This window comes from Nothoprocta perdicaria, unplaced genomic scaffold (genome assembly GCF_003342845.1).
Source record: "Nothoprocta perdicaria isolate Ctin4 unplaced genomic scaffold, notPer1 scaffold_42, whole genome shotgun sequence".
Taxonomy (NCBI): domain Eukaryota; kingdom Metazoa; phylum Chordata; class Aves; order Tinamiformes; family Tinamidae; genus Nothoprocta; species Nothoprocta perdicaria.
The window spans coordinates 2,398,933-2,411,686 of record NW_020455666.1 but is presented as its reverse complement, the minus strand read 5'-3'; the positions used below and the strand labels follow the sequence as shown (position 1 = coordinate 2,411,686).

General features: G+C 34.3%; 1 protein-coding gene across 1 annotated transcript in view; it reads right to left on the bottom strand.

Moving 5' to 3' along the window:
• SYN2 (synapsin II) overlaps positions 1-12,754 on the bottom strand; it is a 120,978-nt gene that overhangs the window by 72,590 nt on the left and 35,634 nt on the right. The window contains exons 2-4 of the mRNA XM_026045989.1: positions 8,811-8,868; positions 6,823-6,914; positions 3,236-3,392 (exon numbers count right to left, since the gene is read on the bottom strand). Of these exons, the coding sequence (XP_025901774.1) occupies positions 3,236-3,392; positions 6,823-6,914; positions 8,811-8,868 (307 nt within the window). The remainder of the gene's footprint in view (positions 1-3,235; positions 3,393-6,822; positions 6,915-8,810; positions 8,869-12,754) is intronic.

Here is a 12,754-nt window from a genome sequence, read left to right as displayed (position 1 = left end):
CGACAGTAAAGAAGACAAAGTCAAGGAATCTTTTGAAGATGTGTCGGTACAAGATGGGTTGACATTTGCAACACTATGATCTACTGTGCTAACAAATGATAAGATCTTTCAACTGTGTTTAAAATAGACATCTGCATTTTAATTCCACTTCGCAACCACTTTTTTTCTGTTGACCAGTAAAAAATTATTTACTCCCTCTACTTCCAAAAAAATGACTGGAGAATGATGGAGCAGTTGGCCACAACAACAGCAGTATTTCTTTGCTGCAGGCCATGGCTGTTCAACACCCAGCTTTCCCATCCATTAAGTAACAGATTGAGCTGCTATGACCCTGCAATAGCTGCATGTGGTATGGAGGCCTTCTGCTTCCCCTCAGGAACATGGCAGGCCAGAACTCAAGCTAAATACACACTCTCCCAGCAACAGCTAATTAAGGTCGTATTGCTCACAAATGTTTGCGTAGACTTATTATTTTGCAGAACTATTATGTGTCATCTCCTACACCACAGTAAATGTGTAATTAATGTATCAACAGATCCTCACAGCACTCTAGAGTAACCACTGCTGTGCAGCCTTCCAAGGCACAGAAACAAAGGCACAAAAAAGATTTGCAGCCAGACACAAATGCCATTTCCCTCCCCTCCCTTCCCTTCTTAATAAAGCAATAGCAATCATAGAATCAGATTTTATGAGCATTTTCCTTCTCTTTGAACATATAAAGTTGGACTGCTAGAAAGTGCTGCAATTCCACAGTCTTTGAACTTCTAAAATGCTATCTGAACCCAGAAGCAGCAATCTACATGCATCTATAATGAATGTAATTAGTGAGAGATAGTTAAGGTTTATCAGACAAAGTGCTCTATCTACAGTAGCTATGGACATTGAACCTTACCATCCCGGACAATGCAGCTAGAGACAATGTGTTGTGTAACCTCATTAGTTAATTCCATCTCATTGTATAATTCCACTTGCTGGTGAACTGCCATAAACAATATGGATAAACAGCTAATAATTTGCTATTTGACAAGACTGTGCACCAGTATCATCAGTATTTGTGATTGAGAATATAATCAAGAGTGGAGTTTACTTAATGAAGACCTAACCATGCAAATTTCACAAATCTTAATAGGCAGCATGCAAAAGGGTACACGCAGGACTTAGATCAACCCAATTCACAAAAATATTGTTTTGAATTAAACTGCCATGCTTAATCATAAGCATGGTATTTTTCTCCTTCTTGCAGGTGCTGTTATGGTCAATACAGTTTCCAAGTACTTTTTGTTCACAATTACCTACCTTTCTTACCTTTCCCATGTGCTATAGGAAACAATTTTTTCTAGTATCTATTAATGGAATTTCTCACTTCATAATAATATTTTAAAGGAAAATAGATAATAGATGATTTCAAATGATTTAATTTTATACCTTCAGGTAGGCCAGCTTTTTGATCACCCCTCCTTTTTTTAATTACAGAAACTACAAAAGCAGATTAAATACAAATTGCCATCTACTGGGAAAAAYGACAATAATGGGATGTGAAAGGTAGTATGACTTGCCAAGACTGCAAAATCTAAGTGTTTCAAAGTTGTCAGAGGTACAAAATGGCAATGTAGAATGTTCTCACAGAAAAAAAATATAATTCATCTCCATGTAGGAAAAAAGCTGAAAAACTTTTAATTTCATTTATATCTAGAGTTGACTAAATTATGAAAACTTCACTCCAAAAGGAAATTTTTCCACAAAGCAAGGAAAACCAGACATAATCATTCACGAGAGACATAATTATTTGTTAAGTCAAACCTTAAAAATGTACTAAGATGATTCTGAACTTTAAGTGTCTATGGTTTTAAAAAAATTAACAATATATTTGCTTTTGTACAGCATCTTGCAAGTATTATAACAAAGAATTGTTACATGTTAACAAAGTCCCAGATATCACTACATATAAGACTGAAAAATCAGCACAGACTTACAACAACAGCTATGAGAAATAGATTTTTTAAAAATTGTTTGGAAAAATGAAGAGCCATGAGGTTAACACTAGCAAAATATTACAAGGAGGAATTATTCATTTACTTTTCATTGCATCTTTATTGCATATAAATGCTACTGCTTCGCTGTCCAGCTTTATCATATGGCATAAATCAAAGCATTAATAAATGCCACGTGGCTTTGAAAATAAGTTATGTATTAGAGCAATGGATTCAGGAATGTACAATATGTACTCTAAAAAGAAATACATTGTCAATTATTAATTCTCTGAAATAGTTTATTGCAGCATAAAAATAGGATAAAACTAGCTCCGAGTATATATTAAAATCCAGTGACTGTTCTTTAAGGATTTTCAAAACAAATTTAAAAAAACATCTTAAGGCAATAAAGAGAGTAAAATGTCCCCTGAGTGTGAAAAACGCTCRAGGAGAATATTACTTTCTTATCTAAAAACCAGAGGAAAAGCATATAAATGACTGACTACAGTCATTGGTATTCTTGAAAGCTTCACTAGTAGTTGGGCATCTGAATATATTAAAGGAACAATATTTGCACCACCTATAAAAATCTTTTTCACCACACAAACTCACTGCTACTAATACCTAGTTCTCTAAACYACCATACCCTTCCTTCTTTCCTGTACTGAAAAGATCATCAAATTTTATCTGCATCATCACAGATTATAAAAAGAAAAATTGAATTGGCTTCTACTCAAGAGCTTCTCTACTAATCAAATATCAGTGATTCTTCAATTTTACTATTGATGTAATAGAAAATGGATAAACTCCTACCCCACATGCACATCATTATGAAAAGAGTTTTCAAGTGAGGAAACTAGTAGCTTCATATTTCCATGCTAAAGCACAGCCCAAAAAATTTCATGGGCATGAGGAAAACACTGGCTAAAAGTGTAGTTAAATTATGCTCAAAACCACAAATATGAAAAATATTCTCAGCTTGAGGAAGGATGTTAGTAGCAGACAGGCTTTGCATTACATCTGCCCCTAGTTCTCTCATTACTTTTACTAAATATTTTTCTATCTCCAGAGCCAGAGAGGTTCTTCAAAAAACTAAACTCATAGTTTTACTTTTATTTCCTTTCTGCTGCTTCACTGCTCTGTTAAGTGACTTTGCTGTTAGTCACTGAACATTCACTAAAGGCAACTGAAACAAGACAAAAAAATACACCCTTTTTTCCCCCCCCCACCTCTCTAACAGGACAACTTGTCAATATGTCACTTACCACCCAGGGTTTGTCACAGAAGTTATAGATGGATTCCAGGGAGTTGACACTGGGGATGCCTGCATACTGCATTCCAATAACCAAGTTGCGGAAGTCTTCATTTTCTGCCATACTGAATGAATGTTGTCGAATAAGGACGAAGTCAGGCCTGAATGATCTAGCAAGAAAAAGATATATTGCTATTAACAATCAAATTCTCATTCTTCAAAGTAAAAATCCTAAAGGGGCAAGATGACTAGCCCTTAAAGACTTAAAAAAGGCACTCAAAACAAAGGTAAACACTGAAAGATAGAAAAAAAGGATTAAGAAATTTATGAAAAACTCTCCATTATTATTTCTTAACCATTGTTCAGAACATACCAGCATATAGAAATGGCTCCATTAAGACAACAAATTATCATAGCTTTTCATTCTGTTTGCCGACTGAAAAATAATTCATTTGTATAAATTCTGAATATGTTCTTAGTTTATTGCTAAGTAAACTCATCTCTAAACAACAGGAAAAGAAACAATGAAGAAGGCAAATGTCTCCAAACTTAAGCAAGTGCTAAGGTCTGGCTTTCATAAAGAACGTTTCTTTTACTGTGCACCTTCAAGAACCATCTGGCTCCATGTTCATCTAACTTAAAAACTAACAGTTAACTGAAGATGGTTATGGAAAAAAGGAGACAGAGCAACGGAATAGAATCTTCAATACGGGGCAGGTCAAAGATTCTCTTCTGTATTGAAATTGTCTAAGTTGGGTTGATAGCCTGAAGCCATCAATCTTCTGAAAAAAGTGAAGAGTAAATTAGTGTAATAAATTAGTATGCAATATTTTCATGCTGTTAACAAAGGAGCTGTATACTGGAACAAAAATTTCAAAGATGATACATAATTTAGAAAACTCTCTGGAAAAACAAGAGCAAAATGATGTTCATCTTTCTCATGCAATTTTGAAGTTTCCAGTCTAGATGTAGTAGGCAAAAAGTATCAGATGTTTTTCAACATAAGCTAGATGATAAAAATTTGCAGGAGTCATTAAATGCCACTGTAGATTGGATGATGAAGTTTTAAAAAAATATTTGCAGTATAGTTTTGGGAACTTGAGGTCTAGGTTTCATAGGGGAGAGACAGATGCATGAAACAAGAAAATTTAATGACAGATGAATATGAGGGTAAAAGAACTAAGGACAACTTAAGAAAGATCCCTCAGTAAAAGAGGGAGACTTCACCTCTATCTTTTAAAAAAGTGCTAAGGGCATTACGGATGATCTCAAACGTGGCACTGTTCTTTAATAAAAGAAAGGGGCAGGAAGTATCCTTTAGAAAGCATATTTAACGAACCAACTGCAAAAAAGGGGAACATTCTTTTAAAAATATACACATACACACACATTCTGCACCACAAAAATTCCTCAAAGGAATGTCATATATTTACATAATTGATAATGTGAATTTTTGTCCTGAAATTACTCCAGGACAAAGTGATTGTGTATAGAGAGGAATACATGAGGAAAACATCTCCCCAAACCTTCCCATTTTTTTAACAAGAGATTTCACTTTCCATGGTCTGACTAGAATTCACACACACAAAAGAAATGAAACAAATATTTGGCCTATCATAATTTTCCAAACTAGAGATATCACAACTATGTCATATAAACGCATACAAATGCATTAACAAATACATTAATGATCTATAGTACAAGGTCACTTCAGACCTCATATTAACACAAGTATCTTTCAGCTCAATATTCTGTTACTTAAGCCTTATTAGTAATATGTTCAGTCCAGAAACAATAGGAATTTTAGTACCAGTAAGACCAAGAGCTCCTCCAGTCTCTCTTGGCAATGAAAAGAGGAAGAAAGAACAGAGCATGCCATACGTCCTATTGTCTTAACCATATTTCAAATTGGCTTTTAAAACAAGTTGCTTACCAACTGAACATGTTAGTAATGTCCTTCAGTAGCTCTGCTTCCCTTAGTGACACAAGAAGCATAGGCAATAAGCTTCACAAACTAACTAGGCTCAAAGCAAAATAAAGATTAGCGCTTATCTGAAGACGAGGACACTTTTGAAAAATACTTTCACTTTTCAAAACTGTTCTAGATATTCAGATAAGATACTTCACAGACAAGGAGAGAACTGCTGTCCCCTTTTGTCTGCATATCCTTCTCAAAGCAGACAGCATGCATATGCAAATAACTCACAGATATRAAATTGTTGAATTTCAGGTAGTTCTATTTGGTTAAGTATATTGATATCATTCATATTATTGGAAATAACAAAACCTTTGCTAACTCACTATCAGAGTTGCTTCTCGGCAAAATCAGATTTTTATTTCTTAAACATAAACAGCGGCTTTAACAATTTTTTTCATAAATGGCTAAGATAGGTCCTTTTAGATGTTCTTTTCTYGAGGTTTCTGACATCAAAACATTTGACTAGAGTTAATTGAGCATCAATATTTTGTTTTGGAAAATTCTCTACAGAAAAGTTATTAAACAAGCAGTGATCAAATTTCCTAAATCTAAAACTTCATATGTTGAGAAAAACTGGAATCTCATATGCTACTAAAAAAGAAACACGTGGACTTGGCTGCTATATTAAAATGCAGTATTTTTAGAACACAAAAGATGAAACACTTAAGTTTTCAAACATAATACACTAAGTATGTTTCTTCCTGATCTTTCATATATACCAATGGAAAATTTAACATCTTTTAATAGAACAGATTTGAGCAAAATCATTAAGTTACAAGAACTGCCACATGTTGGCGAGCTCCCTGAACCTTAACTCTTCTCTAGATAAGACAAACATAAACAGTAAAATACCAAGTCACTGTTAGGGCCTCCATTCACCTCTCTGAATACAATTAGTCAGCCAAAAAAAGCACTACACTTAAGCTATACTTAACTGCACTAACAAAAATAGAAACAATTCCCATAAAGCATAGGACTACCTGAAATATTCTAATACTTACTCAAGCTTTTACTTTGCCCAGATGTACTTCTGTTTTCTTCCCTTATATTTATAGGGCTGTTCATGTCCTCGCTGAAAAAAATGGTAAAAATTACCCTGCCTTCAGTTAGAATAATCCTTATTTGGATAAAACAACCCACTGGGGAATCTCAAGCTTTTAAATTGAAAACTTTCAATCACATAGCAGATTGCAGTAACAACACTGAGATAAGCAGTATCACTCAGTCTCTTTCATTAAAAAATACTTAATTCAGATATTCCTTATTTAGAAAGCTCCAGCATATAGAAAACGCACCAAGATTGCCACAGCTTCAAAACAAAGACGAGGTTGAAATCAGTAAACCATGACTCCCAATCATGTAATCTTTTTACCAAGCCTCATTCACATTTTAATGAAATATATCTTCTCTAATGATCATGTCTAGAGACTGCTTGTCACAAACAGGACTTACTGCACAGATGAGATACTTACTCTTTTATGCCAGCAGCTGTAGTGCACTGCATCAGAAAAAAAATCACATGTTCAACAACATAACTAAACAGAAACCATTCAGTACATTTTAAAACCACACATTATACCATCTACTTTTTTTTAATTGTTATTCTGCTTAGTTTTTCTTACCTGACAACTTTAGTGCCATTTCGAAATACTTGGATATCTACTGCATAATTGCCATCAGCATGGGCTATCAAGTTGATTTCTGAAAATTCTGCCTACAAAAAGAGGACTCACATAAATCAACCTGAATGACATCTTTATTAACCTCAACATCTTTTAAGTCTCAATATCTGAATTGTTAACAATATATATTTGAAATAATTAGCACCAAAAGCAAATTAATCCACTGCTATCTGGCATACATGAAGCATCACGTTTGCAACAACTCTAACACACAGAAAGGTTATATTTTTAAGAAAAGAAAGCATGGGGAGAGTAATAATAATATTTCTTCTTTCATGACTACATAAAAGGATAGAGATTAACCTTTGCCTTCTGCAGTTTGTCACTGGAGAAAAACCACAGACCCAAAAAATAACATCTTAAGACTCAAAGTATTACAGAAGTGATTTTAGGGTAACTGCTGATAAAGTATTTTCTTTTGCTGTGGTAAATGTGTTTTCTCACCTTCTCTTCACATACCTTCCCCATTTATATTTTTTGTTCAATTTTTTTTTAATAATCTTGTGCTACAGAACGATTAATTTGCAAAATTAACCAATAGAGGTTTATTGTTGTTGTTTGTTTTGTTTTTAATTATCTTCATAGTGGAAGTGACATGTAAAAAGGATTCAACTCCATACCCTGATCCTTCAGTTATTTGATAAAAAAGGATAGGATGTTTTTCACTTATTGATACTCTTCCATTTAGTTAGACTCTAAAAGTATTTTACAATAACATAACACAACAGAAAACTTGAAATGCAGCCAACTGTTCTCTTGTAGGTAAGAGGCTTTCCTGGAACAAACACTGATGTAGAATAAAAATCAGAATTCTCCCCACTTTCCTGTTGCAAAATGATGTCACTGAAAATCTTGAAGTAAAATCTATGCAAAATTTTCAAAATTTAGGGTTCAGTTAAGGCAAGTGTCGACTGCTCTAACCCACTCTTCCAGTATGGGCTTGAAATTCTAACTTTGTGGTAGCTTTGTTAAATGTCATATAGTTTCTTGGATCAATGTTAAAATGCAGTGTGCACAGCTTTACMAAGAATATAGATTAAAAATATAAAAATCAAAATCAAAGGAATTAAATGTCCGAATAAATGCTGACAATTACAGAATGCTTCATTAACTTAACTGCACACCAACTACTGATCTCTAATTCTGGTCTTATTCATATATTTTAAAAAACATTAAAGACACTGTGTGATGTCAGCTATGYGGTGCGTATCAACTATGTGTTTTGATATATTGATTACACCAATATATGTAAACAGTATTTCAGAGTCCAGACAGCTTGCATCTCTCTTCACCTTTCTCACTCAATACTCTTGAAATCTGCACAGCTTTCCATGTTTCTAAATCCAAAACTTTAGAAAGACATTTGGTGGTATACAAAGAAGGGAACATAACAACATAAACTAAATATTATATTATTGCAATGAATAGAGACAAACTGGATCCACATTTAATGACAATTTTCACTCATTCTTAGAAATACAAGAGCTAAAGCATTCCAGTATAAGTAACGAAGCCTACAATTGCATGTATTCTTAGAATTAAAAATTGAAAGCAGTCCAAAGACTACTTTATTGCCTTAGTTTCAGAAAGCTAAAATGTATGTTATGATTTCTAATGAACTCAAAATTCTATCTCCAAGCTTACTCAGTGCTAACAAAAAAATACTGACCTTACAACCAGAATATAAATATATTTTTCAATAATTACCAGAGATACAGAAATGCAATGTAATTCATGGCTTTCTTAGGAAATCCATAGTCTATAAGCAATAACTTTTGAATATTACATATTTTCATGTTGCACAAACTTTGAGTGCCCTCAAAGAATTCAAATGAAAATGAAAAACAATAACCAAACCTTTTAAGTATACAGGATTCTGTCAGACACATACACACTTATATAACATTAATACTACATCATTTAGTTACCTGTTCCACCTTTATGTCGTATTCTCCATGAACCTTCTTTCCACGAAAAGCTTTGGCCCTGAAGGAAAAAAGCAGAGAGAAAAATCAAGGATGTATATCAAATTAGTAACTAGAATAAGCCTTCTTGTGCACCTGTGTCTGCAGAATACACACATATACCAGATGAATCTATGCATGCAGAGGTACTACAGGCCGAAGTCACCAAATTTATGAGTGCTCTATTTAAAGATATTGCCAATCTGTCAAAACTAAAATATCGTTCACATTTCATCTCTCAAAAGGCTCATGTGTCTTATGACACCATATAGCCCTATACTACTTTACTAACCTATTTGCTTTTTCTAGGCTAAATCTTAAGACAACTTAATTACAATAACTATTTATCAACTACATCATGTGATTACTGCGATAGAACAGCAATTCAAGAATCATTCTCACAGGCCTGATAGATGTTGTCTTAAGAAACAGTTCTATATGTCTGCTTTGGATTTGAACGGAAATTCTAACTACGCGTAACTAGAGATGAAAGACTCTGAAATCACTATTTTACTACAGCAGACTCATACTCAAGACAATATGATTATATACTTTCTCCTACCCTGTAAGCAAAAGTTAAATATACTTATTACAGTTTTAACTTAGACACTACTGATCACTTGGTTCTGATTTTGTTCCGAAACTACCTACAGAGATTATGCAATCATTCACCATAACATGACATTATACTATATATATATATATATGTTATACAACAGCATGAAATTACCATATTCATCATGGGAACATGATGAATTCCCAGGGTTTTTTGTTGTTTTTTTATGCAAAACAGCTGGGGTAAATATGCTACTGGGCATCACATCAAGTAAATTTATTTGATTTAAAGGAAGAGTGAAGGCTCCATAATCTAAAAACGTTACAGCTGACTCTCAGATACTACCCAAATCTTTTTCCTCTGTAAGCTGAGTTTCTTGAATGATGAATGCTTAAACTTGACCATAGCTAGAGACTAAGCTTCCCACATTGCTTATCCTAACAAACAAACCCAACTGAGCATTTCTTCACAGAAGGAAATGCAACTAGGAAGTCACAAAAAGCCAAAGAGACATTACAGTCTTTATATTTAAGTCTGTTACACACATTGGAGCATGCTTGAAACATTAAAGTGAAACGTTATCCCTTTAACCATACTTTATTTATACACTGTCTGGATGATGCAACTTCTAAATAACATACCATCTGGCTTATCTTAAAATATCATGACTAATTTATGTTTCTTCAGGATTTTATCTGGACTATTATGCTGCACCCCCTGTATTATCTTGGGAATAACGAAGCAGAAAAGGAGAATATACACACAACACTTTGGGACACCTCACATTTCCCTTATACGCCTCTATTCTGAAGACTATTTGCCATCAAGGCATTATAAACCATAACTGTAAAAAGTATCATTCTTTTTATCTGTGATCTGCTTTGCTAGCATTTTGCATGTCCTTGTAGGGATAAATGAAGTGTAAACACAAAGAACTGGTCACAGAAGCACGCAGGACACTGAACATGTCACAGTATTTTCCCCATGGTGAAACAAATACTCTTTCATGAGACAGTCTGCCTTTGTGTCTTGAAATACCACACCTCAGATTAAGCAATATTTTACATTTGTCACTACTGTGCAAGATTTATAGTCAGTATGTAATTTGTTTTCTGGTTATTTTGCACATTAGATGACAAATAAACTATTTTAAAACTCGCTCTCCACTGGAAAACCTCATATTTAATGCAACATACTACAAGCTATTCCAAATCTGCTAGACTCATTAGAATAAACAACTACTGCGCTTTCCCATGGCTAGGTTCATAAAAATATTTGGTACTTGAAATGAACAAAAAGTCCCAACTTGTACACAGAAAAATATCACTAGCCAATTTATGAAATATTACTGCTTTGAATATTGCCAAACATTTTAATGGCTTAGAGCTAGAAGACCTGAACTACACATTCTCCCCCAGCTGCTCTATTTTCTTCAGTATTACATGCTATAGTTGATGCAAAACAACACTGCAGGATAAAGCAGCAGTTAAATTGTTGCTAAGCCTCCATACTACCCAAATAATATGTTCTTTCCAATTGCTTATTCTGTTTACAGAGATGAGATAGCTTAGTAAAACAAACTGCTAAATAAAAACTGCACTGCATTAAAAAATATGCAGTGGCAGAACCAGTATCAAATGATATTGCCATAGGTGATAAATTCATGATAGGAAAGATCTAGAAATAGCATCCTGGAATATTTTATTTTGCATTTTTGTATTGACAAACAAAGCAAGCTCTGGAAAGCTTTACAAAAACAGAAAATAACTTGGTCTATCAATTTGAAAACCTACAGGAGCCCACCTGGAGTAAAAAAAGTCTGAGAATAAAACCACAGCATTAGGTAAATTAATTAGCAACTTCCTTTTTGTATTAAAGAATGGTATATGTTGTAATGGCTTTTGCTGCCCTCTTCTGTAGAAATACCTACCTGGCTAAAAAGCATGTTTCCAGTTACAGATAATTACTGACCAATCCTTATCTCTTTAAGTATCTTTAGAGTAGCTGCAATACTATTTTACTCCCCCTCCCTCTTTGAGAAAACCAGCAGGGACCAGGCAGCAGGCACAGGCAGGTGCTGGCAGAAACTAGTGGCAGGACTTCCATTACTGAGAAGTTAAGCACATGCTTGTGCTAGATGATTAATACGACAAATTATGTATAGTAGAGACCTAATTTTTAAGTAGGTGTAATACAAAAAGCATAGTAAAGGCAATAGTAGTAATGTTCTCTACACTTGTAGCATGAACTTGGTAAAAACCTACAAATAACTAATTATCACTAACAAATTACTAGTAAACACCAACGATTTTCGTATTTCTTATTTCAATTTCAGTCCCTGAGAAAAATCCTCGCTAGGCATGTTTCTCACATATGCATGTATACAAATACACTCAGTTTGCTTAGGCTTTATGACAGTCTCCTCTGACTATACAAGACTCCCAGTTGGAGAGTAGCTTCCAATATTATTTTCCATAGGAAAAAAGCAACCCATATATGAGCTAAGTAAAAGTAGGAAAAAAAAGATAAAGCTAGTGGTACTGGTACACCAGTACACTGGTACACAAATGTATCACAAATCTCAAGTGTGTTGTGACAAAGGGGGATTAGAAAATTGACCTATATGACAATAAGGTTAATCAAAGTACTGTAGGACAGCTGTGGGGTTTTTTAGGCAGCTATCCAAGTTCTTCTTTAGCTTATGGCACACCTAAAAAGGAGCTAAATAAGTGTATTTATCTTCAAGTCTAATACAACAATTTTGATTGAACTATGTATTGCGTTAACATAAAATCCCACAATGGTTCACATTCTCCTCATGTTTGTTCAAAATAAGCAATTTGAGTTTTTAATGAACACTGGAATCAAGCAAGTTCCAAAGCTTCAAGTATGTGCTATACAACTGCCCAGGCTACTTYATGCTAGGTCTGCATTACACTTGGATACACCACCTTCAGCTCTGCAAGCCAAGCAATATGTAATAATATGCTGTACCTTAAACTGGAGATTTTAAAAATTGTGCTGCATGGCCAGAAGCAGCCAGAGCCCTTGCTGCTGGCAGCATTTTATAGCTGGGAGCAGCAGAGGCAGCTGCTGAACAGGAAACTTAGTGCAGCAGCTCCTTCCTTCCCAGCTGAATACTGCTTTTTTGCTCAGCTAGATGTAGTTAGCTATCATATAATTATGAGTGTAACTGCCAAAATAAGGTAGCCTAGCAGACATGAAACAACTATAGACAAATAAGCAATTTTTTTTGTCATTAGAGCACAGCCAAGGTAGTAATTTCATAACTGAATGCTCCTTGTTTAATGGACTAATTCTGCTGCCTGTGAGAGAGCAGGACCTGTTTCCT